We start from the raw sequence: 26,595 nt of genomic DNA on the forward strand, positions 1-26,595 counted from the left end.
TTGATGTAAAAATAATTAAAACATCAATACTTATTTTCCTATATTCCAATTAGTATTATTTTGCTATTATATTTCTTAAAACTAACATTTAAATTGAGATATCAAGTAACTAAATATTAAAAGGAGATGAAATGACTTTCCTTGAAAAGGAAAAGAAAAGAAAAATGAAAGAAAAAGAAAGAAGAAAAGGGAAGGAGAGAAGGAAGAGAAGGAGGAGGTGGAGGGAGGGAGGAGGGAGGAAGGGAGGAAGGGAGGAAGGAAGGAAGGAAGGAAGGAAGGAAGGAAGGAAGGAAGGAAGGAAGGAAGGAAGGAAGGAAGGAAGGAAGGAAGGAAGATGAAAGAAAATGTTACTATTTTCCTATGGGAATTTGTTAGGCATGGTGGCAGTCCGAAAAAAAAAAATCTCATGAATTTTGATTCACAAATTCTATTATGATAATTTGGGTAAGAGCCAGTTAAAGCGTGGGGGTTCATTAAAGGTTAGACCTTTTCTTTCCTCTATCTATCCCTGGACTAAAAAGAATGTCTGATGCTGAATACAAATTATATTGAATAAAAGAATGAACTGTCAAGTTTACAAGAAAACATGATAAATTATTTAGGCTGCTTAATATCAAGAGAGTAAAATTTATACCTTTTTTAATTTAAAATAAACACCCATTAAGATGCCCATTATTTCTTCATAATTCATTTTAAAACTTCAAGGACATTTTAACTTCCTGTCAAAAGCATATTCTAGAGAGCATTGCTATCATACCATAATAATAATATTCCTTTTTATAATATATTGCAGAGATCCCACCAAATGGTGCACTAGTCTTTCAGCGGGCTACATCAGTGGAAGCTTTCATTTGGTAAATTAAAATCCTTTGACATTTATAACATATTAACTAAGATAACCTAGTTTTGTTCAACTGCATATATTTTCTCCCAGGACTCTTTAAAACATTGTCTTTTTTGCCTTATATGACATTAGCATTTTTCATTTGGATTTAAGACAGTCAAGTTCTCCAGCATACAATTTTCATCATATGTACAGAAGGACTTCATTGCCCCTAAAGGGTTCATGTTCCTGTATTTTCTCAATTATTCTCAGTAGAATTCTCAAGGAAGAGAACATCACTGGCATGAAAACAAAGCCTTACTAGCATAAAGCAGTATTATGCCACACTAGCCTTCATCTTAAAATTTCTCTGTCATATAAAATTTTTTAATGGAGAGTTTTGTTTTTTTGTTGTCATCGTTGTTTTCTTGCAAACTTACACAAATTACAAGAAGAATTAGGGTTGAGGAGATCCGGGCACACACATTCTACATGCAAAAAGTTGAGGTTTGATCCCTGGCACCACATGGTCCCCATCTGCCATGCACTGAGCTGAAAGCAGCCCCAAACCACTGCCAGGTAACTCTTCCCCCCCCCCAAAAAAAATAAAAAAAATAAAAAAAGAAAGAAATGGAATGAAACGATTTGGAAAGTACATGGGTTAAAAAAAAAAACTTGTAACTCTTATTTACATGCTTAATTAATGAGTTCACAATATTGTTTTCTGCTTATTATCAGCCTGTCACTCTCACTTTTGAATTAGTCTCATTTTACATGGGAACACAATTTTGCTCAAGTTTTCCAGATAATAGGAATGTATTCCAGTCACTTAGTTAAATCCTGCTTGCCCTGAGTGATGTCTAAACAGCACTATATTATTTTAGCTGTAGATTCCTTCCACAACGTATGTCCCACATAAACTCCTTACAAGCTTAGGAACTCTATGTGGCAAGATGATTGGCGGAACTTTGTTTGTTGGTTTGGGGACCACACCCAGTGATGCTGAGCAGGGCGTGTGGTGCTGAGTCAGGGCTTACTCCTGACTGTGCTCAAGATCACTTGTGGGGACCCTTGGGGAAGCCTGCAGTGATGGGGAGCACATGAACATGTTGGCCCAACAAGGCAACACCTCACCCACTGTACTATCGTTTACGCCACACTGACAGAAATTATTTTTTAAAGAAAAATTTTCTCAAGTATGTTCTAGGATGTATCTTGTCAGAATGATAAAAACTGCTGCTGAAAAGGGAATTAACAGTAATAGGTGGCAATTTCAGGATGTTCTTTGAAATCCTCACCATTCCCTATACCCACTGTACCCACATAAGAATTCTTTGTTTTCCTGAATCATCACATCTTTCGAGTTAACTATGCTACCACCATCCTATTAGTCAAAAGGGTAATTTGAAACTTATACAGCTGCAGTCCAATTGCAACTATTACCAGATCAGCCCTCATTCAGTTAGGAAGGACTGAATTTGAATGGTATTTGAATAGCAGTCCAAGAAGGCAGGCTGATGTCTCCTCATGTTCCTGGGGTGAAGTTCTTTAACATCTTTCTATTTTTTTTCCTTTTTAAACTTATTTAACATTTTTCAACGTCAGCATTCTCATCTTTGCAGGATGGTGAATTTATCTGTAAAATTCTGAATGCTTAAATTCTCTAGCAATTTTGCTAAACATTCCTTGAAATTTTTGATAAAACGGTACTCAAAATCAGCAACTTACTTTCGCTACAAACTGACTTAAAACATAATTAACATAATCACTGGAACTAAAAATATAATAATAATATAAAAAAATTCTTATGTAGGGAAAATTTCTATTCAAAGAGTCAAAGATGCAATCAATATAGAATTATGAAGTAAGCAAATATGAAAGCATGAGTAATATAGAAGTATTTAAGGGGGTATTTGATAGTTTTAAGTCATTCAGTAGAAAAGAAGAAAAACAAAAATAAATGAGCTATTTCCAATTTAGAATCCAATTAACAAAAATTTAATAACAAAGAAAAACAATAAAAGTGAAATAAATTAAACTGCCAAAATATGACATCAGAACATTTTAAGAAAATCTAGAAGAACAAATTTAAAAAGAAAATCAGACAAATCTGATGAGACTAATCAAAAAATTTTAGAAGGTATAGATGAACTGCACTCTAGCAATGAAAAAATTGAAACATAACACATAACTATTCTGCACTAATGAAAGAGAATACCATGAATGACTTTTGCCAATAAAATGCTTGGATAAATAGGAGAAAATTAAAAGTTTGATTAGTTCCATATTCTTTAATACACTGACTTCACTGTCACTATCACTGTCATCCCATTACTCATCGATTTGCTGGAGTATAGGATAACATAGCACAGTGCTCCCATTCCTCTGTATTTATTTATAACTTCTTTCTTTGTGTTTTGTTGACTTGTAAATATTGTTTTTCTCTTCTCGAGTCCTTTGCATAGTTTATTCAGAGCCAAGTCCTTTTGTATGGACACAGGAAGACTTAGCAAATGCTATGCTTTGGTAACCTGGGAGTCTTTTGACTCTACATGGTATTTTCCTCCTGGGCATCTAAGCCTCAGCTGCCCTTACTTCCTAGCACCCCCAAAAGCAGGGTCCCCCGATGAGGGATGGGGCGAACCCAGGGCAAGCGGTGAGTTGTGTGCTACCCTGGCATCGAGATGGGCCTGGCCAAAGTGCCTAATGCTTAACTATAAGTAAAGAGCTTGGTCATGGACAAATGCTGTCATGATCCAAACAGTGATAACTAGATTTGGATCCTGCTAGGATGAGGAATGATTAATCTGGCCTGAGTGCTGTAGTCTGAGTCTGTGGCAAGATGTTGCCAGGAGAGCTGCCTTGCAAGCCTCAATGTATCTCTTGCTATGTCCATACAAAAATAACTAGTATTAAGATGTTAATGAGTGTTTGGACTAAGGAGAGGAGTAAAACACCTTAAGAGGTATTTTGCCAGGGGACAGTAGGGAAGGCCTTGGAATGCCCTTAGGTTGTGTTGCCTTTGAACCTGACAGCCCTTAGGAAGGGCTTTCTTATGTTGATTTTGCTACCTGGCTGTGTGTAGTCTAGAGAGCAAGGTGGGAGAGGCAAGCAGGGGTAGAGACAGTGAAGGGATTAGAGCCTTAGATCCAGAGAGAGGACTGAGCTAGGAGTGTGGGAGATGAGAAAGATGGAAGATGGAATAAAGGGCAACGGATCAATCAACCAATCAACCGGGTTGGCCCTCGTTTCCTCCTCTGTCTGCCCCATGGCCCGGGGTCACTCTGGCCTGGCTGGGCGAGCAGCCTGGGACTAAACTCCCGAACCAGGGGGGTGTTTGGCGGGGCGGCCAATGCGGAGAGCTGCAGGGGCTCTTCCCCTAGTCGCCCCAGCAGATGTTTTTCACACTCAAGTGGGTACCGGTAATGTCTCCATTGTGAGACTTGTTACTGTTTTTGGCATATCGAATAGGCCACTCATAGCTTGCCAGGCTCTCCGAGAGGAGCGAAGGAATACACTGACTTGGTGACTTAAAATCTATCTTTTGAAATTCCATACTGGGGCTGGAGACAGGGAGGGGGGCTTGTCCTGCACACAGCCGAACCAGATACCCACCAAGAGAGATCCCTGAACAAGCCCTGAGCACTGTCAGGTGTGCCCCCCTTTTGCCCCCACTTAAAAAAAAAACAGAACTTCCTCTAATAAGTCAAAAGATATTTTAAGACTCGCTTATACAGTTCTTACTCCAATATCAAACAACCAGACCCGTGGAAAACATGAGGCTACCAGCTCTTAGGTAAAACTAGTAAAACCATAATAAAATTATAGCATTTTATAAAAATGAAATAAAATTTTATTATACATAATAAAGCCATAATAAAATTTAAATATATTTTAAAGAAAGGGCTAAAGAATTCTTCAATGTGTTACCACTCTGGACAAGAACTGAGTGCTAATAGTAGTAAAAGGATATACATGAGAACCTTCCAGTATCTGTATTGTAAATCATAATGCCCAAAAGTGGCAGGGTGGGGGGGGAAAGAGAGAGAGAGAGAGAGAGAGAGAGAGAGAGAGAGAGAGAGAGAGAGAGAGAGCGCAGTGCTTGCCATAGAGACAGATGCAGGGGACACTGGTGGTGGGAGATGTGAGATGTGCACTGGTGAAGGGACGGGTGTTGGAACACTGTATGACTGAAAGCCAACCATGAACAACTTTGTAACCGTATCTCATGGTGATTCAGTTAACAAATGAATTTAAATTTTTAAAAAGAAATACAAGACTCCTTCAATAAATATTAATCAAATAAAGCAGAGTGTTCAAAAAGGCAGTATGAACAAATCGTTTTTGCCCAGAAATAAAACGAAGATGTAAACACTGAGAGGCCAAAGGGGAGAGAGAAGAGGCTTTTAGTAAGGGTATTTGCCCTCTTCTACATAAAGACAAGAGAGTGATATTAATGAAAACCTACACATAGAATATTAATATGAAATATAGTAGCACTGTACTTTAGCACTGTCGATCCGTTGTTGATCGATTTGCTTGAGCGGATACCAGTAACGTGTCCATTGTGAGACTTGTTACTGTTTTGGTATATCCAATGCGCCCCGGGTAGCTTGCCAGGCTCTGCTGTGCGGGTGGGATACTCTCGGAGCGATGACATTTGGGGGATGGGGAAAAACACTGACATACTAGCTTATGATACATATTTCTTTTAAAAAAATAAAAAGCAACTCCAGATACCTCAAAAGGTTGCAGCACATGCTTTAAAGCACGAGTCCCGGGTTTGATCCCCCACACCACACGCTCCTGGAGTATTTCCAAGAGTTGTCCCCTGCACCCCAAAGTGGAACTTTAGACGGATTTTAAGATAAACTGAAAATCTTTGGCAGAGCCTGGCAAGCTACCCATGGTATATTTGATATGCCAAAAACAGTAACAAGTCTCACAATGGAGACGTTACTGGTGCCCGCTTGAGCAAATCAGTGAGCAGAAAAAAAATACAAAAATTTAAAAGATTGATAAAATGTGAAAGTTCTGTTTATTGAAGACCTTTTAAGGAAAATAAAATATTAAGAAACAAAAACGTTCTTATATCTAAAATAATCTTGAAAAGGGTAATTATCCCAAAGTACACTATAAAGTTACAAATGATTTTTTGAAAGGCAAAGAAGATATCATCTAACATTTTTAAGAACGTAAAATACTAATGATGACATGTTAACATAGGGAAATGCAAATCAAGAATAAAACAAAACTGTTTTATACCTGTTTCATTTGGAGAAAAAAAAAAAACTCAGGAGACTGACAACATACCAAAGACTGGACAGCACATAATGAATTATTAGACACCGATGTCCAAGCCTTCAATTGTGAAAGTGAACCTAGTTCTTTCCTATACATAACCACGGTATCAGAATAATTCTAGTTGAGTTTTCTGTGAGGACAAAAAAGAAGTCTCTGAAATCTACCAACAAGAGAGCAGAGGAGTTGTTTCACATCATGAAGAATTATTACAATAAAGAGAAGAAGAAACAGCTGTCACCTGATTCCTACCCTCCTACCCGACAGGTGGAGGGCTGCTAGTTCAATCCCATTACTGCCCCCTTAAGAAATTGGCAAGAGGCAATCCCAGTGCAGAAAGCAACAAAGCACACCGCAGTACCACTACAAGTGAGGAGTAGGTTTCACAAAGACTCCCCCCCACCACATCTACAGAGGAAAGAAAAAGGAGAGAGAGAGAGAGAGAGAGAGAGAGAGAGAGAGAGAGAGAGAGAGAGAGAGAGAGAGAGAGAGAGAGAGAGAGAGAGAAAGCAACAAGCATCAACGGAGCAGATGGCTCTTACAAAAACCAGTTGCACAAAAAGCTGCCAGCGTTACATTCCTTTTGTTTTTAAAGCTCAAATTCAAGCAAAACTAAAAAGCCTATCGCTTGAAAAAGATACTGGGGAAGTCACTACTCACAGTGCTCAGGGTTTTACATGCAGAGATCAACATGGGTCAGCCATGTGCAGGGCAAACACCTTAACCCCTATGTAGTCTCCATGGCCCGCATATAATAACACTTTAAAAGAACTAAAATGACAGCACGAAACTGAGGACGAGAAATGCCTTCGCAGAGCAGAGGGTGGGGTGGGCTGGAGACCCGAATACAAGTGGATCCAGCAGGACCAGCAACGCAACAGTCTTCATTAAACTGGAAGTGGGGTCAGGCTATTATTTTTGAGAACTAGGTGAAGGCTGCATGCTCTATCTCTAAATTGATTCAAATAAAAATAAATCAAAGTAACTGATCATAAGCATAAATTAATAGTACAAAATATATTGACATAAATTCTTTATCAGGTAAAGTCCAGTTCTATGCCACCATTTTATACTTTACTGCAATCTTTTCATTTTATATTTTAATTCCTTAAGTGTCAGAAACAAAAGAAGATCCATTTTCAGGGGCCAGAGGGACAGTGGGTAGGGTGCTTATCTTATGCACAGTCAATCCCAGTTCAATCCCAGGCACTCCCCAGGGTTCTCGAAGCACCGGAATGCAGAGCCAGGAGTAAGCCCTGGGTGACTCAAAACAAACAAAAATTTATTTTTCAGTCTCTCAGTGAGCAAGATATATTTTCTTTTTATTCTTCTTCTTTTTTTTTTTTTTTGGCTTTTTTGGGTCACACCCAGCATTGCTCAGGGGTTACTCCTGGCTCTGCACTCAGGAATTACTCCTGGCCGTGCTCGGGGGGCCATATAGGATGCTGGGAATCGAACCCAGGTCAGCCACATGTAAGGCAAACGCCCTACCCGCTGTACTATCACTCCAGCCCCAAGATATTTTTTCTTAACTCATTATGTTAGATACTTTTGGATGGACTTAAGTTGTTCAGGCGTTTAAAAAAATGGAGAGGGGGAGAGGGCTGGAGCGATAGCACAGCGGGTAGGGCATTTGCCTTGCACGAGGCCGACCGGGGTTCGATTCCCAGCATCCCATATGATCCCCTGAGCGCCACTAGGAGTAATTCCTGAGTGCATGAGCCAGGAGTAACCCCTGTGCATCGCCAGGTGTGACCCAAAAAAGCAGGAAAAAAAAATGGAGAGGGGCAAGAGACTGTCAATTATGTTAAAAAATCACAAGGCGGACACTGGAGACAAACCCTTAGAACTCTGAGCATTATGATCTCTCCTAGATAACTACCTTATTCAATAAAAAATGATAACAAATATAATATACTCTGAAATATTTTTTTTTTCCCAGTAAAAACCAGCTTGGTGCCCTGACTATTACCTCATGCTGCTAAAGGCAAACTGATAAAACTCTCTACTTGTAAAGGATTTCCCTTTCAAGTTTCCCCCCAGGATGCACGGCTAACAATAAGGAGCACCCCCGAGCAGCTGCCAGCCACACTCACTTGGTCTGAACAAGTGTGACCCTCACCCAAGGAGCCAGCTGGATTATTCTCAGCGTCATTACCCAGTTCCTTTTGTTCTAGACTTTCTGTTCCACTTCCTCCTTCCTCTCTGGCATTGAGTTCACGGTTCGTAACTCTTGGCCACAGTGGAGAGAGAGAAGGAAGAGGAAAAGAAGCGCACATCTACTCTCTATTTGAAACAGCTCGAAAGCGTTACTGGGGGGGAAGCAGGTCGAGGGTGACAAATGGAGTTGAAACCTGAGGTCCCTAACTGCCGAGCATCTTAATTACGTGATGTCTTCTGCAACTCGAGGAAGGCATCTTTTGAAAGGTCAGCACGGTGATTGTCTGCAAGACTTAGCACTAAATGGTCACATCTGCTATGGATCTGGCACCGTGCCCACTCAAGGCGGGAGGTGGTGAGGGGGGAAAAAAGACAGACACTCAGCACGGATCACATCACCGCATATTCAGACCAACCAGATACAACCCCAGACGCTCTAGACCGGCAAGCAATAGAGAAGCTGGATATCCCAAACAATGTCCATGGAACCTATCTGGTCAGGAAGGGTTCTAATGATCAGTTAATGAGATTTAACTCATACTGGAAAAAAATGAAGCCAATGATTTTTGAACATCAATACCATAAACTTTAACACAGCTGTGGCCTTGTTCTGTAAACTATATAGTTTTAAAAAGGGAAAAAAGACTTTCAAGCTGAATTCAAAGCATCTCAATCAGCAGTTCTCAAACACTGGCCCACAAACCCGCGCCACTACACAGGTGGAAAAAAATTGAAGAACGATGATCTAAATTACTCTGTCAAAACAGTCCACGCTAATTACTATGTCTAACAAGGAGAAACAAAAAGCACATCATGAAATAGAAATGTCATAGAGAAAGTGTACACGATGTCCTTTCTTTCTGTTTTACCCGTAACAATCCTGTCCGTTAACATGAGGGAGATTCTATAGCAAGTATATTTTCATACTACCTGAAAAAACTATCAGCATGTGATGAAGAAAATATAAAACTATAAATCATGTAGCTAGTCAAAAAGAAAGCCAAAGAGCATAAATGAATGTACACATTCATGAGCGTATACATAAATCTTGGTCACTTGACTGGAAAAGCTGGAAATTTTTACATATTAAGAAGCAATTTCACTTTTCTTACTAAGCAATACATCACCACCATCACAGAAAATAATTAACAGTTTGAAAGGCTATGTAATATCTCAAAGTATAAATGTACTTTAATTTACTCAATGATTTCCTCCATGGAGTAGTATTCAGGCTAACTTAACTGCCTTAAGTTTTTGCCATTATAAAAAAATTGTGGTATCACATAGAGGCACATGGCAACCCCATGCATGGACAGTTATCAGTATCCATCATGCCAAGTACTTTCACTGCCATCACGAGTGCCTCACAGAAAGAAAAGTTGCTGTGGTCTTCCTATTCCTCCCAGCAGTGTCTTAAAACGTGGGAGGGATATAGAGAATGTTCTAAGTAGCGCCTAAAACATTTTACAACGCCAAGGGGATATACTTATAGATAACAATTTAAGGTAATTTTTAATTTTGTGGCATGTTTATATTAATTTAGAAAGGTTGCCGTTCTTAAGCATTTGAGCCAAAATGCCTGCAAGAATAAAGCATATGCTACTTCTGGTCATAGCAGATGTAAGAGGAACATAATCCTTGGCTTTACCTTTCTTTGACACTTCTGCCCCATTAAGTTCTTTCTGTGCTTCTTCAATTTTGTCTAAAAAAAAATAAAATTTAAAAAATTAATTATTATAGACAAAGGAGAATAATGAAACAATCGCACTACTTAAAAAACAGTACCTGATACACAGTAATAGTGATTGAGTGAATTATTTATGAAACATGCAATTTGCTACAGCAGTAACATCGCCTTTAAAAATTATACTTATAATTTTAATCATGTCATTAATGTTTCCATAATGTAAATAATTAGTGCCTTTTACTGCAGAACCGAGATTACCAAGCAATGTGGGGAAGACAGTGGGAGTGGAAGGAAGAATGGACCAGAAGTGACATAATGGGGTGTTGGTGTCGTGGGGTAGTAGGGCAGAGGCCAGCGGTAAGTCTTTGGGCACTTTGGTGGCGGCGGAGGAGCAGTACATTTATACATCAAAACACAAACAGTAACCATGTCACTCAACTAGAATAATAAATATAAGATAAAATAATGAATTAAATATTTAGAAAAGAGGGTCTCTCAAATAGTCACACCTAGAGATTAAAACTATTCAGCTGACCTTTAAAAACATCTAAGAATTGGGGCTGGAGCAATAGCACAGCGGGTAGGGCGTTTGCCTTGCACGCGGCTGACCCGGGTTCGATCCCCAGCATCCCATATGGTCCCCTGAGCACCGCCAGGAGTAATTCCTGAGTGCAGAGCCAGGAGTAACCCCTGTGCATTGTCGGGTGTGACCCAAAAAGCAAAAAAAAAAAACAACTAAGACTAATAGTTTTCTTTTGAACCATGCACACAAAAAAAAATGGATTTTATTGGCGAGATATCAGTAGGCTGACTGCTCCATCAACGTCATGGCTGGCTTAAGAGCGAGCACTAACACGGGGGAGGAGGAGGAGGAGAAACAGAGGGACAGCGAGCCAGGAAGAAGCGCCTGCCCCCTTTTCCCCTGGCCCGGCTGGGTGACGGCACAGCGCTGCCCACAGCGCGGAAGGGCAGAACACGGCGCTGCAGGGCTGGCCTGGGGCTTGCTCTCCTTCGGGCACTCTGTTCGGAAAGCGGAGGGGTATGGGGCTCAGGAGCACCCACAGAGCTGGGGGCTCTGGCCCAGGAGCACCTGGAGGAGGGGCAAGTTCGGGGCCAGAACCTACTCGTCGCTGCTAAACCCTCTGCCAACGGCCAGAAAGATGAGAAAAAGGAGCATCGTCCAGACCCCCACCACACAGCCCCCTCAAATCTGGCCTTCCCGGCCCCATCTGACCCAGGTTCCATCCCTGGCACCTCCTGGGGTCTCTCGAGCCCCTCCAAGAGTGATGCCTCCGTACAGGGACAGGAGCAAGCCCTGAGCACCGCTGGGTGTGGCCCCAAACAAACAAACAAACAAACAAAAAGAAAACAACAAAAATCTGGTCCACTGACCTCGTTCCCATAAGCCTTGCTAGAAAAGCCAGATATTCGGAGAATTTCTGATTAGCTGATCAATTTTCTTTCAACAGCATATTGATCAAACCAGCTTGTCAAATCAAGGCTGAATAGGAGCAGCAAGCCCGCCAGCCTGAAATGTTAGGCATTATATCTTGGCAACCGTCAAAAATAACCATTTTAATCCAAACAAATGCACTCCCCACAGCAATGTCCTTTGGGCTTCCTGCTAATTATCAGATCCAGAACGAGATGTGGGAGCAGAGACAACCTTTGGAAAAAATGCGATGCTTCTTATCTATAAACCTTAGTTATTTTTCAGAGATGATATGCAAAATTGAAAACAATCCTGACTGTTCTCACAGTTGAAACAACTAATGCTAAACACAGAAAATGAATCTTTCAGACAGCAGTAATTTTACCTCAAAAGACAAAACACTAAATGCCTCGATAAATTCTATATTGTAAGTAAAAAGAAAAAAAAGAACAAGTCTCATTTATTTAGGGAGGAGTGTCCACCAGAGATGTTTGGGGACCTGGGGACATATATGGTAATTCCCTACCCTAATACGCTACTCCTGGTATAGGTCTGACAGTTCAGAAAAGGCCCACTTTTAAAAAAAAAATTAAATACACTGTAGACATTCAAGATGTAGATAAACAAAATCATACTTCTATATGTAAGTATATATATGTATGTACAAATATATAGTCCTTGAGAAACATAAAAACAGTAGTTATATTTCTATGTCAACAGTTTTTGCAAGCTTAAAAAAAACCATAGGAATACATACACATATATTCACACTACTAATAACTATGCTTAAGAGTCTGGGCTGCCGCAATAGTCCAGCAGGGAAGGCATGTGCCTTGCATGTGGCCAACCCAGGTTTGATCCCCAGCACCACATATCACAAGCCAGGAGTGATCCCAGTGCAGGGGATTACAGGAATAGAGCCAGGAAAAAGCCCTGAATAGCTCTGGCACAAACAAGAAAATAAAACAAAACAAAATCAGTCTATGTATACATAATTTGGCATTATATGATACAAACATCTGTCCCCACAGTGCTGGGGACAGAACCGAAGTACAGACACAAGCAAGGCAGGGACTCTACTAGATTCTGCCATGTCCCTGGGTCCTTCAAAAACAACTTTTTTCTGGGGGTGTCACACCCGGCAATGCTCAGGGGCTACTCCTGGCTCTGCACTCAGGAATTACTACTGGCGGAGTTTGGGGACCATCTGGGACGCTAGGAATCGAACCCTGGTTGGCCGTGTGCAAGGCAAACGCCCTATCACTCTGGCCCCCTTAAAACAACTTTTCAATAATAGGATCAATTGTGGCTCAGAGTAACTGAAACTTATGACTTTATAAATATTTAAAAATTAGCAATTACTTAACATGTATGCTGGACAACTCTTCTCATTTTAGCATAACAAATTCTTCCTGAACTGACCTGTTCACATTTGATCATTAAATACTAGTTCCTATTTCGTCTTGTTTTTTAATAATTTTCAATTAATTCATCACTTTCTCTTGATAACAACAGTCTGCAAATCATTACATTAAGGGCATCTACTATGTTGGAAATACACATCTACATAAATTATTTTACCCAGAGCTCCAGTTCAGGAAGTAAATATAATCTTCAACTAGAGAGCTGATTAATGGCCACTGTTAAAAGCTTCTGCTTCATTCAGTTTTTACGAAACGTTCTGTTTGTAGTTAACCTATGTTTTATGAATCTTCTGGCAAAATATGACTTTTAAAGAGACTCTAAAATTACAGAGAATGTAGGCCTTTATTACATGCTCATGCAAGATAATCTACTGATACTTAAAGCAGGATCTATCATTTTCACTGTGATCCACAGCAAAAAGTACATCTCCCCCAACTCATTATGCTTGTCTGTACTTATCACATACACACATGATACAGAAACAAACTTATCCACACCCGATATACTCTCCTGTTAGAAATGAAAACTGCCACCTCCCCAGCTCCATTCACTTCATATCCCAGTGCCGGATTTTCTACATACGCAACTTGAAACTCACTGATAAATGCAGCCCTTTAAAACCCATCTTTTAAAACCATACTTCTGGCAAAGGCAATGCTTTTTTCAGCAGTGTCTCATTATTTGTCTTGATTGTGCCCGGGAAAGGGAGGTGGGGGGGGATAGAGTGGGGAGGGTGGGAATTCATAATCTGGGCGCCCTTCATCATGCCTTCCCCAAGGGAGGTGATCATTTAACAAAGATTTACACATGCAGAAATAAATGGAAATAAATTTTCTCAGCTGCTTGTTGGTGGCTCAGGCCACCAACCTGGAGGTGCTCAGGTTTATTCCTAGATCTGTGCTCAACAGTGACTCCCAGCGGGCTCCAGGGGTCATGAAAGGGTGCCGGGGATCAAACCCAGGTGGGCCACGTGCAAGGCAAGTGCCCTACCCACTGTAATACTGTTCTAGCCCATTTCTTAAAAGAAAAAAAAAGAGATGCATCATGATGTTCAATCACACTGTCAGTAAAGATAAAGTAACCCAGTCTTACAGCAGTGAATTCTCATTTTCATTAAATTAAGGCGTAATTCTGATCAATTCCTGTTTAACTAAACTCAGAGTTGCTGTCACCTGGAAAAGATCCCAATAAAACACATGGATGGATCTCTAGTCTTCCCTAGGACCCCGAGGGAACTGTGACAGAAGAGCAGCAGCTCTTTAGTAAGAGGTGCTACTCGCCAATTGAATTTTTTACTACTTACTAGCAATTTTTCTTTTCTGAGAAAACACAGGAGAAATGTAAGTGACACAGCTCATGAACAATCTTGTACAATGCCTTACATCTTTTAAACGCTTGTAGGAAAAAAAATATATGTTTATTTTCATCAGTCATAGCACTGTAGCACAGTAGCACTGTCGTCCTGTTGTTCATCGATTTGCTTGGGTGGGCAACAGTAACGTCTCCATCGTGAGACTTGTTGTTACAGTTTTTGGCATATCGAATATGCCATCAGTCATAAGCAACTGTAAATATGGATGGGGAGGAAAATGCCAATTTGGGGAACAGAATCTGAAACTACTGAGGAAAACAAAATACTGAAGTCCTTAGGAAATAGTCTTTTAAATTTTGGTGCATCTACGCAATGGAATACTATTCAGCTGTTAGAAAAGATGAAGTTATGAAATTTGCTTACAAGTGGGTGGTCATGGAGGTGAAATGAGTCAGAAAGAGCAGAACACACACAGAATGACTGCACTTATTTGTGGAATATAAAATAACATAATATGAGACCGACACCCAGAGACAGTAGACACAAGGGCCAGGAATACTGCTCCATAGTTGGAAGCCTGCCTCTTGAGCTGGGGGAGAAGGCAGCTGGGATAGAGAAGGGATCACTAAGTCAATGATAGTTGGAGGCATCGTTCGGGATGGGAGATGTGTGCTGAAAGTAGATAAAGGACCAAACATGATGGCCTCTTAGTATCTGTACTGCAAACCATAGTACCCCAAAGTAGAGCGAGTATGGGGAGACTGTCTGCCACAGAGGCAGGGGGAGGGTTGGGATGGAGGATACTGGGGACACTGGTGGTGGAAAATGTGCACTGGTGGAGGGATGGGTGTTTGATCATTGTATGACTGAAACTCAAACACGAAAGCTTTGTAATTGTCTCATGGTGAGTTAATTAAAAAAAAAGAAAGAAAGAAAAAAGTAGTCTTTTACGGTTATGGGGGAAAAAGTAGGTTAATTATAAACAAACCATTTGTAGGACAATCTTGAAACAAGGGTTCACAGTAAGGAACCCTTACTCTGCCTCTCTCACCTTCTCCCCTCAGAGCACTCCCCCACCCATCCCCGCCACCTTCCCCTAGAGCCCGGGGTCCAGAGTGTCACAGCTCTAGGCACCAATCAACTGCTACAGCTTCGTTTGGCAAAAGCTGTATGTTTTCACTTGTACTGAGTGTATAGCCTGTGTCAGGCACCACAGGAAGAATCTGAGACAGAAAGAAGACAGAACGTCTCTCCCGGGGGAACTTACAGATTTGTATACCCTTTAGACAATTATTTCCACATGCATTGGAAGATAAACATCAAAGTCTACGTTGACTTGTTTGGCGGAGCCAGTTCCCTGCGACCCCACTGTCTCCTCTCTCCCTTTCTCTTGGTCCCAGCCCCACCTCTGGGTCGGAGCCCTGGTTCTCCCCAGAACGTCTCTCTCCGGAGCCTCCTTCCCGGCTGCCTTTCCTTCCCCCATGGCTCCACTCCGAGCTGGTCATTCTCTGGGCCACCAGCAACCCTGAGACACAGAACCTCATTTCTCTAATGCTCCGTATGTCTCGACCATGAGTGCTAACAACCACCGGACAAAGTGGAGACAGGATGGTTGTATAAACGCTGACAACCACCTGCCAAGGGACACAGTGAAGCACTGACGCTTTCTGGACAGATGAAAGAACACCTGCATCTGAAGACGGAAACTGGTGCTGGGCGGTTTCACTTGGGAACCGAGCATTTCATTTTACACATTTTCAAATTCTGAATTATTTCGACATTTGGGAAACTGCACGATTGCAACATTCGGGAAACTACCAATACGCTTCAAGTCTTTGAATCAACTACTTCTCCACTCAATCTATAAACAATTTAAATTATTTCTACCTCAATTCTGTAAGCACATCCATCTCTCCTGCCGTTCTAAAGAGCATCCGTAACCTCTGCTCTAACACCCACGCACCTTATTTAGTTCTAAAATAGAACGTGGAAAACACTGATAGTAAAATTTTATGAAGTAGATCCTAATGAACTGTAAAAGGCACCTCTGTTTACTGGTAGAGATACCATCTGATTAAAAAGAATCACCATATGTGACTGTACTATTTTTACTACTGAATAAGCATAACTCCTACGTTCCCTCATTACACGTCAGTACAAGCTCCTTACTCTTCCTGTTAATTCCAGAGCTATTTCAGTAAGACTAAATATATGACAATGATGCAATGTTTAAAGTGCAACTAGTGCCGTAGTCATTTGTATAGGCTCGTCTCAAAGAAAATTATCCACGTTCACTACTCAGACAAATAAACTACCTTTGTAAGTTAGCCTGAAATTATACCTTCTCTGTATCACTAAATTTCTGTCTTTCAAGAAAACAACACTCTACACTAATGTAAAAAGTGATACTGCAAGTGGGAAACACTTGGGGTTCTCTGATTGGTTGGCTTGGGGGAATCACACTTGGTGGTGGTGGAGAGATGCTTCCAACACCCCCCACCTGTCTCCCCCACTCCAGCCCCCATGCTCAGAGGACTCAGGAGAGATGAAGAAGGGCTCCCATATTCAGAGCATGCGCTTCAGCCCAAGAGAAGCAATACTTGAAGTTGAAAAATAGAGCTTGGAGGGGAAAAAAAATAATCAGACTCAAGTCTGCTATTGTGATGGACTGACAAAAAGTCTAGGAAAAAATTCTCAAGGTTGATCCTCGAAGAAAATTCAATTAGAAGAAAATTCACCACCATGGATGGAACTGCGGAAATTGCCAGAAAATAACATAAACTTCCTTAAAGGTTCCAGGGCCAGGTAATTTTATTATTAAATTATTTAAAATTTTGAAGAATATTGGGACTGGAGAGATAGCACAGCGGGGAGGGCATTTGACATGCACGTGGCCGACCCAGGTTCGATTCCCAGCATCCCATATGGTTCCCTGAGCACCACCGGGAGTTAATTCCTGAGTGCAGAGCTGGGAATCACTCAGTCAATTCCTGAGTGCAGTGTAACCCCTGTGCATCGCCGGGTGTGACCCAAAAAGCAAAAAAGAGAATTAAAATTTGAAGAATAGGGGCTGGAGTAATAAAAGAGCAGGTAGGGCCTTTGCCTTCCATGCGGCTATCCCGGTTTTGATCTCCAGCACCCATGGTTCCTCTGAGCACCACAAGAGTAATTCTTTTTTTTTCTTTTGCTTTTTGTGTGACACTCAGCAAAACGCAGGGGTTACTCCTGGCTCATGCACTCAGGAATTATTCCTGGCGGTGCTCAAGGGACCACAAGGGATACTAGGAATTCAACCCGGGCCAGCCACGTGCAAGGCAAACGCCCTACCCACTGTGCTAGCGCTCCAGCCCTAGGCGTAATTCTTAAGTGCAGAGCCAGGAGTAACCCCTGAGCACTGCCAGGTGTGAGCCAAAAGGGGAAAAAAAAGAAGAATGCATTTTATATTTCAGAACATGTGATCTTATAATAGGTAGTGTGAATCATATCACAAAACTGATATAAAAATGTGGCCAAGGGGCAGAAAAACTAATACTATGAATATTTACGGACATTATGGACATAATGTCTAACATGTGCTTTGAGACAAGTCTTCCAAATGAATAAGGATATAATAATCTATATTCACTAAATATTTAAAAGGTGGGGGAAAGAGAGTACCATACTCACTTATGGGGCATAATAAATATACAAGGGTATTTTAATATTAAAAAATGTTATTTCAGATGTATACTGGCAGTCCATATCACTTGTTATCAGGGAAATACAAATCGATATAACAATGAGATATCATCTCCCACCAGTGACATTGGCACATACCAAAAAGACTAGAAATTAACAGTGTTGGCAGGGATATTGCAAAAAAGGGAAGCTTTCACTGTCGGTGGGAATATCATCTGGTTCAGTTTCTGTGGAAATCAGTAGGAAACTTTCTTAAAAACTACAATTAGGAAGGCTGCAGAATACAGCTGACCTGGATTCAATCCCTGGCATCCCATATGATTCCCCCAGGCACCACCAGGAGTGATTCCTGAGTGCAAAGCCAGGAGTTGTGCCTGAGCATCACTAGATATGGTCCCCCCCCCCCAACAACAAAAACAGCAAACCACAAAGAATAGTTTTCATATGACCCCGTGATCCCAATTCTTGGCATAGATACACAAAATCAGAGCACAAAATCAGTAGCAACAAGTCTCACAATGGAGACGTTCCTGGTGCCTGCTCAAGCAAACTGAAGAACAATGGGACTACAGTGCTACATGCATACTTATGCCACTGCAGCACCAAGTACAATATCCAGGAGATCTGGGAACAACCTAACTGCTCACCACCATGAATGGTGATAAAAAAGTTGAGGTATATATACAATGAAGTACTACACAGTTGGAAGAAAAGATGAAAGCTTGCTAGCTTGCTGTTCGTTGTGACTTGGATGGGACTAGAGGGCATCATGTTAAGTGAAAGACGCCACTGGGAGAAGAACATAATTCAGATGGACTCATCTATGTTTATACATAAAAATAAACAATATTAAATAAGGTCAAACCTTTAACCTTGGATTGCAAAGCTGCTATTATCAACACCACAAAGGAGGGAAGAGGGATGGATGTGCTTGGGAGGATGATGGTCTGGTCTGGGGCACGACGGTGGTGGTAGTGTGCAACGACTCCATGCACTGAGACCATGGCAATGAACACTTTTAGAACCAGTTACCTAAATTACAATAAAATTTTAAAAAACAAATTTGTGTTCTTCCCCACACCCAAACAACCTATATGTTGTTGTAACAAAGTAATGGTATATAGAACTGGGGAAGAAAAATGATAATTTAAAATAATGCCTCAAATATATGGTTGGTGAAATCCTATCTTTGGTGTGAGATACATCATAATAAAATACAAACCAACGACCTTAAACAATGAACAAGAAAGAACGTTTCTCCATACTAATAAGTGCCATCAAATCGTCTGAATTTATTGTTTTTATTTCACTAATTTCTGCTATAGGTTTTACTATTTCCCTCATTTTTCCTTGCTTTGGGTTTCTTTTTCTGGTCTTTTTCAAGTAGCTTAAGATGCACGGTTAAAGGTTATTTATCTGGGGTCCTTTCTTATTTTCTGACAAATGTGTTTATTGCTATGAACTTCCCTCTTATCAGCTTTTACTTCTATTCCACATGTTCTGGTAATCCTGTTTTCATCCTCATTTGCTTTCAGAAATCTTTTGATTTCTTCTTTCAGTTCCTCTTTAACCCAACCTACTGACTGTTCAGTATCCAAAGGAGTTTTTCCCCAGTTTATGTTTGCAATTAGTTTCCACTTTCAGAGCACTGTGGCCTGAGAAGATAGTTGATAGGATTTCTAGTTGATTTAATAAAGACAAGTTCTATGTCCAGCATTTGCTCTTTCTTGGAGAATGTCCTATGTATATTGAAGAACATGTACTCGACTTTGGGGAGAGACTATGTAAATACCAATTTTGTTAGTATTAATGTTATTAGTATTAACACAATATTAAGTATGTATCTGCTGGGCCCACCACATCCAAGAACTGTGTTTTTGAAAGAACAGACGAGATTTGCATACCATGATCTGGACTAACGAAGAAAGAAAGAGAAACTCTAATAAATGGAATCAGAAATAAAGGGTGTTACAATAGACATCACAGAAATTCAAAGGATCATCAGAGATTACTATGAAAATCATCATGCCATGGAATTAGAGAACCTGAAATTTTAGGATTTTTACAACTTTCAAGGCTGCACCAAGAGGTAACAGAACACCTAAACAGAATAGTTACTAGTAAGCAAATCAAATGGTAATCAAGTCTTTCCAAAACCTAAGCTCAGATGGGTTTATTGTAAGCTTTCAAAACCTTTAAGGAAGACTATTCCCAATCCTACTCAAGCTTTTCTAGAAAGCAGAAGAAACAGAAACCCTCCCAGTTTCTATGAGGCAAAATTATCTTGGTATCAAAAGCAGAGACAACTGTAAAGCAAAAAGAAAACTACTGAAAAATATTTCCAATGAACAAAGACGCGAAGATCCTTAACTAAATATTACTAAACTGAGCCCAAGAATGCATCAAAAGGATCATAGCCACAGATAAAGAATGATTTGTCCCAGAAATGCAAGGAAGGTTTAACATACACAAGTCAAAATAATACTCCTTAGCAATACAAAGTAAAAACATGATCATATCAAGAGATGCAGAGAAAGAGATGAAGAAAAAGCATCCAACAAAACCCAACACCCATCCATGATAGAACTTTTAGTAAAATGGAGATAAAAGGAGCTTTTCTCAATACTTAAAACCCTTTACCACAAACCTACAGCACATTAGATGGTGGGAAAAAATTTAAAGTCTTCCCTCTGAGATTTGCACAAGACAAGCTTGTTCTCTTTCTTTTTTTTTTTAACTTTGATTTTCAAGGAGATTTGGGGGTCACACCTGGCACTGCTCAGGGCTTACTCCAGGCTATGTGCTCAGGAATCATTCCTGGCAGGACACAGAGGGACATCATGCAGTGCCGAGACTCAACTCAGGTCTGCTGAACGCAAGGCAGGTGCCGTAACCACTGTACTGTCACTCCAGTCCCAAAGTTGCCCCTCTTTCACCACTGATATTCAACATAGTCAATTGTAGAAGAGTGAAAGCTTTCATCTATTAAAATAAGTAACAAGACAGGGTTGGCTGTCCTCCACCACCGTGTGAATTGGTATTAGAGGACTCAGAGCAATTAAGAAATGGCAATAAAAGAAACCCACGATGAGCTGGAGCAATAGCACAGCGGGTAGGGCATTTGCCTTGCACACAGCCGACCTGGGTTCAACTTCCAGCATCCCATATGGTCCACTGAGCACCGCCAGGAGTAATTCCTGAGCACAGAGCCAGGAGTAACCACTGTGTATTGCTGGGTGTGACCCAAAAAGCAAAAAAAAAAAAAAAAAACAAAAACAAAACACAAACAAATGAAACCCATGAGAAAATAATTTTTTCAGATGACATGATCACCTAGGAAAAAACCTACCTTAAGTAATATTGATTAGAGTAAAGTGGCTGGTTAAAAATCAGTATACAAAAGTATGTTGTATGTATGTCTGGAGCAAAACAGGCAGAGCAAATGCCCTCGGTCTCTGAACCTCCTCCTGAGCTCGCCAGTGACATTTGTAAGGAGACAGAGCAAGAATCCCAAGGCTTATGGCTATTCTGAAGAAGAACACTAGGTTAATAATATAATAAAAAGTGTGTCAATTTGGAATAAAAGTCACACAGGTCGATGATATCGGATTTAAAGCCCAGAAATCACACACACTAATTTGACTGATCTTTAATTTATGACACAGAACGACACAGAATGGAGACATTTCTTCAACAAGTGGTGATGGGAAAAGTAACCACATGTGAAAGAATGACGCTGGACCACTGTCTAATATCATATACAAAAATGTATTCAAAATAGATTAAAGATGGACATATAAATCCCAAAGCAATAAAGCACACAGAAGATAACAAAGGCAAAACATTCCGTGACATTAGCATTAGAGGTATCTGGGGAAATCTGACCCTAACAGCAAGAGACGACAGGTAAAGACAAACAAGTGGAACCACATTAAATGGAAAAAGCTTTTGTATAATGGAAGAAAATACAGACAGGAGCTGGAGAGATAGTGCAGTAGGTAAGGTGCTTGCCGTGCGTGTCGCTGACCAGAGTTTGATCCCCAGCGTATGATCCCTGAGTGATTTCAGGAGTGATTCCTGAGTGCAGAGCCAGGAGTAACCCCTGAGCATTGCTAGGTATGGCTCCACAATAAAAAAAAAAAAGAAAAAGGAAAAGAAAAGGGAAGGGAAGGGTAAGTAAAAAGACAGCTTACTAAATGAGAAGATATTTACAATAGGTAAGGAGTTAATAGCTAAGGTATAAAGAACTCATACAAGTCAACAACAAAAAGTCAAACAGGTTGGAGACAGCACAGCAGTTAAGACACATGCCTTGCAAATGGCTGATCTCATTGTTATACTTTGCATGGTTTATGGTCCCCCAAGCACCACCAAGAAACACAGAGCCAGGAGAAAAAGTGAGCACCACTGTGTGAGGCTCCCAAACAAAAACAAAAAGAGAGAGAGAGAGAGAAGAAAGAAAGAAAGAAAGAAAGAAAGAAAGAAAGAAAGAAAGAAAGAAAGAAAGAAAGAAAGAAAGAAAGAAAGAAAGAAAGAAAGAAAGAAAGAAAGAAAGAAAGAAAGAAAGAAAGAAAGGCCAAACAATCAACACAAAAAAATTTTAGTGGGAAAGTTTGAACAGACATTTCTCTGGCTAACTGGCAGGATGCAAAATTGCTCATCTTCACTTACCATCAGGGGCCACAATGGATAACAACTAACACATATGAGTATGACTTCATATATCATAAACAATAATAACTAGTGCTGAAAAGGGTGTGAAGAAAAAAAGGAACATTGTACAGCAGGTGGAAATGCACTGGTACCATTTTGGAAAACTATATGGAGCTTCCTTATAGCCAAGCATCCCCATATCTGGGTAGCTATCTTAAGAATATTAAATCACTGACAGAAAAAGTTGCAATTACCTCAATGTCTACTGCAATGTTATTTACAATAGCCAAGATATAGACCCAAGGAAGTTCCATCAATTGGTGACTGGATGAAGAAGATATGGTACTTGTATACACACAATACTTACTAATTCAGCTATAAAAATAGTTACCGGACTCTATCCTGGAACAAAAAATAGTGCTTTTTATCTACAGTAACTCTAGTTAGTAATATTTTAACAATATTTATTTTTCTGGTTCTGATCACTGTAGTTGGTTACGCACATACGAGTTAACAATAATGGTGCCAGTTTTGAGGGGAGAGAAGAAAACAGGAAAACTAAACACGATAAACTCCTGGGTAAGGATGCTGGAAATTGATCTGGACTGGAGTCACATTAAAATGCTTTGCCAATTGCAGCTTAGATATTATTAGAGTATGACCACACTGGGTCCTCTTTCTAGTTGATGTTTTCTGATGTCATGAACAGGAGGGGGTAGCCATGGTAACTATGGTGGGAGAGAAAGGAATATGAAGGCAGAACAGTCTTGTGCTGGTGAAGCTTGAATGCAAGGCTCCACTAAGTTTGGGTTGCAAAGCAAGCAATGATTTTACACATATGTGCTAGTGTTCCTTTATGTATCCATGCACTATGTGACCACGTGCGCGCGCGCGCGCGCGCACACACACACACACACACGCACACGAAATTCAGAAACAAGGCTATAGATGCAGGATTCGAGAAACCCAGGAGAAGTGCATCTCACAGAGCCACAGAGCAGGAAAAAATACTGCTGGCATTTCCAACTATCCCACCTAAGTCAAACAAATAAAAACAATTCTCTCTCTCCCCCCCACCCCCACAGTATCTTTTAAAAGCTCTCTTATTAAAGGCAGAAAATAATGAGTCACTTCACAGGTACATATTAAATATTCAATATTAGGTACGACAACAATGATCAAAACTAAGCACAGTGAACTCAGGCTCCTCCCAAGCAGTGCCCCTCGCCTCCACCCCCACCCCCGTGCCTCAGTGCTCGGGGCTCCCCTAGGAGCTGCCTACTCACCACTCCCCTGCAACTCCTCACTCGGCAGAAACGGTTCATGCCACCGCGCACCAGGCAGGGAACTGACCTGACTACTCTACGTTGGGGGCTATGGATTGGGATAGTTCATGTTTCTGGCTCTACTGGCTGCACTCTCGGACCTCGACATGAACACACCTGGAACCAGGTGGGAAGGGAGAGCGATGATTATGAACGTTAGGGGAAGACGAGAGATAGAGTGAAAATACCTGCCAAACCCCTTTTGGATAAGAAGAGACGTTAGAAGCAAAGAAGACTGAAAAACCCTGCAGACACATCCTCTCCTACCCCCACGCCCCGAACTACAAATGGAAGAAACGTGAGTTTGTGTAAATAGTATCTTGATCTTTCCGTTTTCTCCTACAGACCCAGCAAAGCATTTTGGGTCCCTGATTCTTTCCTAGTGTGAAGTCATGAAATTTGGTTATAAATGGATGGACAGAGCATCCTGCTGAGCGAAATTAGTCAGAGGGAGGGAAACGGACATAGTACGATTGCACTCATTTTGGGGGTATTAAAAAAAATAGTGTGACACTAATACCCAAGGACAGTAGAAACAAGGGCCAGGAGAACTGGTCCATGGTAGAAAGCTTGCCACCAAGGGGAGGGGGAGGGCACTTAGGACAGAGAAGGGACCACTATGACAATGACAGAAATGATCACTCTGGGTGAGAACTAAGCGCTGAAAGGGGGTAAGGAGGTAAAGGGATAGATATAATAACCTTATTGCAAACCATAATGCCCGAGAGAGAGAGAGAGAGAGAGAGAGAGAGAGAGAGAGAGAGAGAGAGAGAGAGAAGTAAGAAAGTGCCTGCCACAGATGCAAGCTGAGGGGTGGGGGGGAAACTGGGGAGGTTGTGGTGGGAAATGCACACTGGTGAAGGGACCGGTGCTGGAGCACTTTATGACTGAGACCCAATCATGAACAACATGGTAACTGTGTATCTCACTGTGATTCAATTTTAAAAAATGAACTGAAGGAACATAAGCTGAAAAGGGTAATGAAAATAGAAAGTAACTTCCAGAACCCGATAGCCAACGCGTTTAATTCTCTTTGATGGGGCAGTGAGCAGATAAGAAAGTTGAAAGGCTTTCCGAAATATAAAAAACAACCAAATCAAGACCTGGGGGTGGGGGCATGGGGGGAATATATATATACATATATATGTATATATGTATATATACATATATATATTATACATACATTTGTGCCAAACACAAAAACCGGTGTATGTATGTAGAAAAGGCCAGTCACTACTGAGGTGACCAGAGTCACCTGGAGGGAAAGAGAAAGCGCTACGTGTGTCTCGTACTGTCTTGTTCTGAATTCTGAAGGAGAGGCTGCAGGGAAGAACAGTACTTCATCTGCCGAATTTAAATGCCAGGAGCATATTGCCACGTCATCATCATCAGAACATCATCATCCCACTCCAGTGCCAATCTATCATTTTTTCCAAATTAAAAAAGTGTTGCTAGTTAATACTGGGGGGTGGGCTACACCTGGCGGTACTCAGGGGACCATATGGGATGGTGGGGGTCGAGCCCGGGTCGGCCACGTGCATGGCAAATACCATACCCATTGCACTATAGCTCCGGCCCCTTAGTTATTATTTTTTAACAATAAAATTTTTACAGTAGAGTCTCTCCCTCCCCCCACCACACGCAGAGCGCTGACATACACTGGTTTGCATTCCAAGAATTCAAAGGTTACTTTCACATTTTCATAGAACACTCATTTCTCTCCACATGATACCAAGGGTAGCTCTTACTAGCATCAAATTTTCTTTTTTCCTTTTGTTTTGGACTCACACCAGGCTGTGCTCAGGTCTTACTCCTGGCTCTGTGCTCAGGGATCGCTCCTGCCAGGGCTCAGGGAACCCAATGGAGTGCCGGGACCATGTGAACCCGGGCCCGCCACAGACAAAGCAAGCGGCCTGCCTGCTGTCCTCTCTCTCCAGCTTGCAGTGTTTCCTTTTCGGTCACACGGAATAACAGAGGGTGAAAGTAACTCACTGGGATTTCCTTATTTATTTCCTTCCCTTCTCCCACTCCCTTAATTTCTTTCCTTTTCTTTTTTCCCTTTCGTGGTGTCGGAGATTGAGTCTAGATCTAATAAGGAATGCAAGTCGTGTCACTTTACCACTGAGCTACATCCTGGCCCGCTGGAATAACCCTAATTTATTAAATCAGTTACAATGAACAACTCCTTACGGAGCGGAGAGTCGACAGAAAGAACAAACTACTGCGGGTCTGCTCGGGGCTCGGGGCAATGCATCTCAATTCATTATCAGGACACACCATGTGTGACGCCTGGAGCCACTTACAATGCCAACCCGTCTAAGCCCGGACTTTTTCATACAAAAATACATTAAGTGAAATATATTAATGCACAAATACTTCAGACTCTACAAAGTACAGTGACAAATTCTTCAACAACAAAAGAAAGGTGAACAAAGCAGAGTTCTCAATTTACTCATGGTCAATGAATAGTTTTGCTAAACGGCAGAGCAGTAGAGAGGATGAGAAAATATCCTACTGGCCTGCTTCCAACCACGTATGGCCAGACTCATGAGCCCAAGGATCAGACACACACCAGACTTATTCCTCTACCTTTCCAGTTTGGGCGCTTGAAGAACCAGTTTCTCGGTTCTTCAGAAAACTATCTGTGTAATGTGACTGTCATCCCGTTGCTCATCGATTTGTTTGAGCAGGCACCAGTAATGTCTCTCATTGAGAGACTTATCGTTACTGTTTTTGGAATATCCAATCACCATGGGTAGCTTGCCAGGCTCTGCCATGCGGGATCCATACTCTCGGTAG

The 26,595-nt window shown here is 41.1% G+C and overlaps 1 protein-coding gene across 4 annotated transcripts in view; it reads right to left on the reverse strand.

The window, feature by feature from the left end:
* HIVEP1 (HIVEP zinc finger 1) overlaps positions 1-26,595 on the reverse strand; it is a 150,500-nt gene that overhangs the window by 60,010 nt on the left and 63,895 nt on the right. For all 4 annotated transcript variants that reach the window (XM_055125820.1, XM_055125821.1, XM_055125818.1 and 1 more), the window contains exon 3: positions 9,933-9,986. In XM_055125820.1, the coding sequence (XP_054981795.1) occupies positions 9,933-9,986 (54 nt within the window). The remainder of the gene's footprint in view (positions 1-9,932; positions 9,987-26,595) is intronic.

This window comes from Sorex araneus, chromosome 2 (genome assembly GCF_027595985.1).
Source record: "Sorex araneus isolate mSorAra2 chromosome 2, mSorAra2.pri, whole genome shotgun sequence".
Classification (NCBI taxonomy): domain Eukaryota; kingdom Metazoa; phylum Chordata; class Mammalia; order Eulipotyphla; family Soricidae; genus Sorex; species Sorex araneus.